This window comes from Mandrillus leucophaeus, unplaced genomic scaffold (genome assembly GCF_000951045.1).
Source record: "Mandrillus leucophaeus isolate KB7577 unplaced genomic scaffold, Mleu.le_1.0 Scaffold2447, whole genome shotgun sequence".
In the NCBI taxonomy this organism is placed as follows: Eukaryota; Metazoa; Chordata; class Mammalia; order Primates; family Cercopithecidae; genus Mandrillus; species Mandrillus leucophaeus.
Window position 1 is genome coordinate 5,479 of NW_012102529.1, and position 2,523 is coordinate 8,001.

A 2,523-nucleotide genomic window follows, 5' to 3' on the forward strand; every position below is an offset into this window, starting at 1 on the left:
TTAAAAGCTGCTAGACCTGACGTGGGTGGCATATCACTTAGAGTTCCTTGTTGCTAAAACAGCAAAAGAATTTATTAGTGATATCAGGTAGCTCATTGAATCCCTGGGAGGGCCAGGGAGTTGGCCTTGGAAGCTGGGTAGCCAGGAAGTATGCCTAATCATGTGTGGGATTATTCTAGAGAAGGCACCACAGCCATTGCTGGGCACCAACACCAGAACTCCTACTCATGACATGTGGCACTGGATACCAGTCTCACCACTGCTGTCTCCAAAATCCTGACCCCTCCATCACTGCCCTTCTCATAAGAAAACAAACAAGCAGGGCTTGCTTCTTTAAAACTGAAGTCTTGCACCACTGTGTGCAATTAACAGCGTCTGGGGCAGAGGCCTTTGCCTCAGCCACAAGGGAGGCTGGAAGAGCAAGTGGATTAGTTAGCATTAAGTTCTGCTATATATAGCCAAATAATAGCAGTGGCTTAAATAGGACAGACATCTATTTCTTATGTAAAAAGGTGTCTTGAGGTAGACAGTTAAGTGCTGGTAATGTCAGCTTCACAATGGCCTTAGTGACTTAGCTTCTTAACTTTATCTTCAGCATGTAGTTTCCCTTCTCCATGTCACCTCTTTGTCCAAAGCGGTTGCTAGAGTCCAACCATCACATCTGCATTCCAAACAGCAGGAGGGAAAAAGAGGAATGGGAGTTGCTCCCTCCCCTTTAAAGAAACTTCCAAGAAATAACATATACCCTTTCTGCTTATGATCATTGGCTAGAATGCAGTCACATTGGAAATGACATCTTTTGCCTGGGAAGTAATGTGCCCAGGAGAAATGAAGTTTCTGTGACAAAAGAAGATAGGGAGCATGGACATTGGGAAAGCAGTCTTCTACCTCAGGAAGGTGGGATTCTAATGTGAGAAATTCCCCACCTATGGGAAGAGTGTTAAGAAGACACAGATGAGAGATACCTAACAACAACGTATTATTTTTCCATATGTCCATGTCCACTTATTACCATAACAGTCACTACTATAAAATGCTCCTGCTTAGCATATGCAACCATGCCTTGTACAAATGAAAATACATTCACCCACTTTCTCCCAAAACAGACACTAAGCAAAGTGTCATCTACTGCATCCCCTTCCAAGTTTGGAATCTATGGGTAATGTTCATATTGATATTTTGAAAACGAGAGACTGAAGTGTAAAGTTAATAACCCCAAATTTGGGCAGGGTGTGGTGGTACAGGCCTGCAGTCCCAGCTACTCTAGAGGTTGGGGTGGGAGGATCTGCAAACAGAAGTTTGCAGTGAGCTATGATTGCACCTGCATATAACCAGTGCACTTCAGCCTGGACAACATAGCGAGAACTCGTCTCTGGAGAAAAAATAATAATAATAAAGGAAGGAAGAAAGAGTAAAAACAAACCCAGTTCACCCTCTATAAAATAACAAACGAAATGGGAAGTGGAAAAAAGGGAAAAATTAGGTGAGCCTGTATGATACAGTAGAAAACATGCTGCACTCAGATTTGCAAATAAGCGGTTTTGCATTTATTTACAATGCTTATAGAATGCACTTCTTTGGTGAAGAGACTCTGAAGAGATATTGCATAAGGCTTATATACTAAGCATTGGTATGAACAACCGAAAGCCCTGACCTCTCTCCGGGAACCCTCGGGGCTGGGAGGTGGGAGGGGGTCTTACTGATTTCAGCTCTAGAAGCGCGCTCAGGGGCAACGGACTGCCGCGTTTCCGGGGCTTGGCAGGCCGAGGGGAGGGGTCGCCACAAGGCCCCTCCTTTCCCCTCTCTGGAGCTCTTATAGTCTGTACCCCGGTTGTGGCCTGTCTGCAGAATCAGCACCAACAGGCACCATGCCCATGACCCTGGGGTAGTGGGACATCTGAGGGGTGAGCGAGGATTCCCTGGACGGTGGGACGAGGGCGCGGGGTGGGAAGTGTGGAGCAGCTGAGGGACGGGCTCTAGGGATCCTTCCTCTTCAGGGAGGCCCCCTCAGAAGGGCCTGTGCATGACGCTGTGTGTGTGTGTTTGGGGGTGGGGGTGGGTAGAGGAGGTGACGTTTGCGTGCAGTGTCAACTGGGGGTGTCCCTGTTGCAGACAAAGTCACCAAGTCAGGGACCCTCCATCTCTGACCCGAGCTGCGGGCCATCTCTCCCAGCTGGCCCACGCCATCCGCCTGCTCCTGGAATACACAGACTCAAGCTATGAGGAAAAGAAGTACTCTAGGGGGCATGGTAATGGCATCTTCGTGTCTGGGCCCTGCCCACTCCCGATGAGTTGGCACCAAGCAACCCATGGTGGCCACCTGTGGCTGCCTCTGCAGGCCTCTCCTGCTGGAGCTGCAGGCTGTCCCTTCCCTGAGCCCTGGTGAGGGAGCCCTCTGGCCTTGCAAGGCAGAATGCTGGGGCGGGATGCTGGGCCCCCTGTCTGGGTAACTGGGATGGGTGTACCTCAGGGCTTGCCTAAACCCTGGAAGCCTTAGTTGAGTGGGGTCCAGAGTCCTCACCG

General features: G+C 49.4%; 1 protein-coding gene across 1 annotated transcript in view; it reads left to right on the forward strand.

Annotated features, from left to right (window-relative positions):
- Positions 1–1,868: 1,868 nt before the first annotated feature.
- Positions 1,869–2,523, forward strand: part of LOC105541773 (glutathione S-transferase Mu 5-like) — a gene marked incomplete at its 3' end in the record, with an annotated part of 22,485 nt that continues 21,830 nt past the window's right edge. The window contains 2 exon segments of the mRNA XM_011982931.1: positions 1,869–1,904; positions 2,174–2,249. Of these exon segments, the coding sequence (XP_011838321.1) occupies positions 1,869–1,904; positions 2,174–2,249 (112 nt within the window).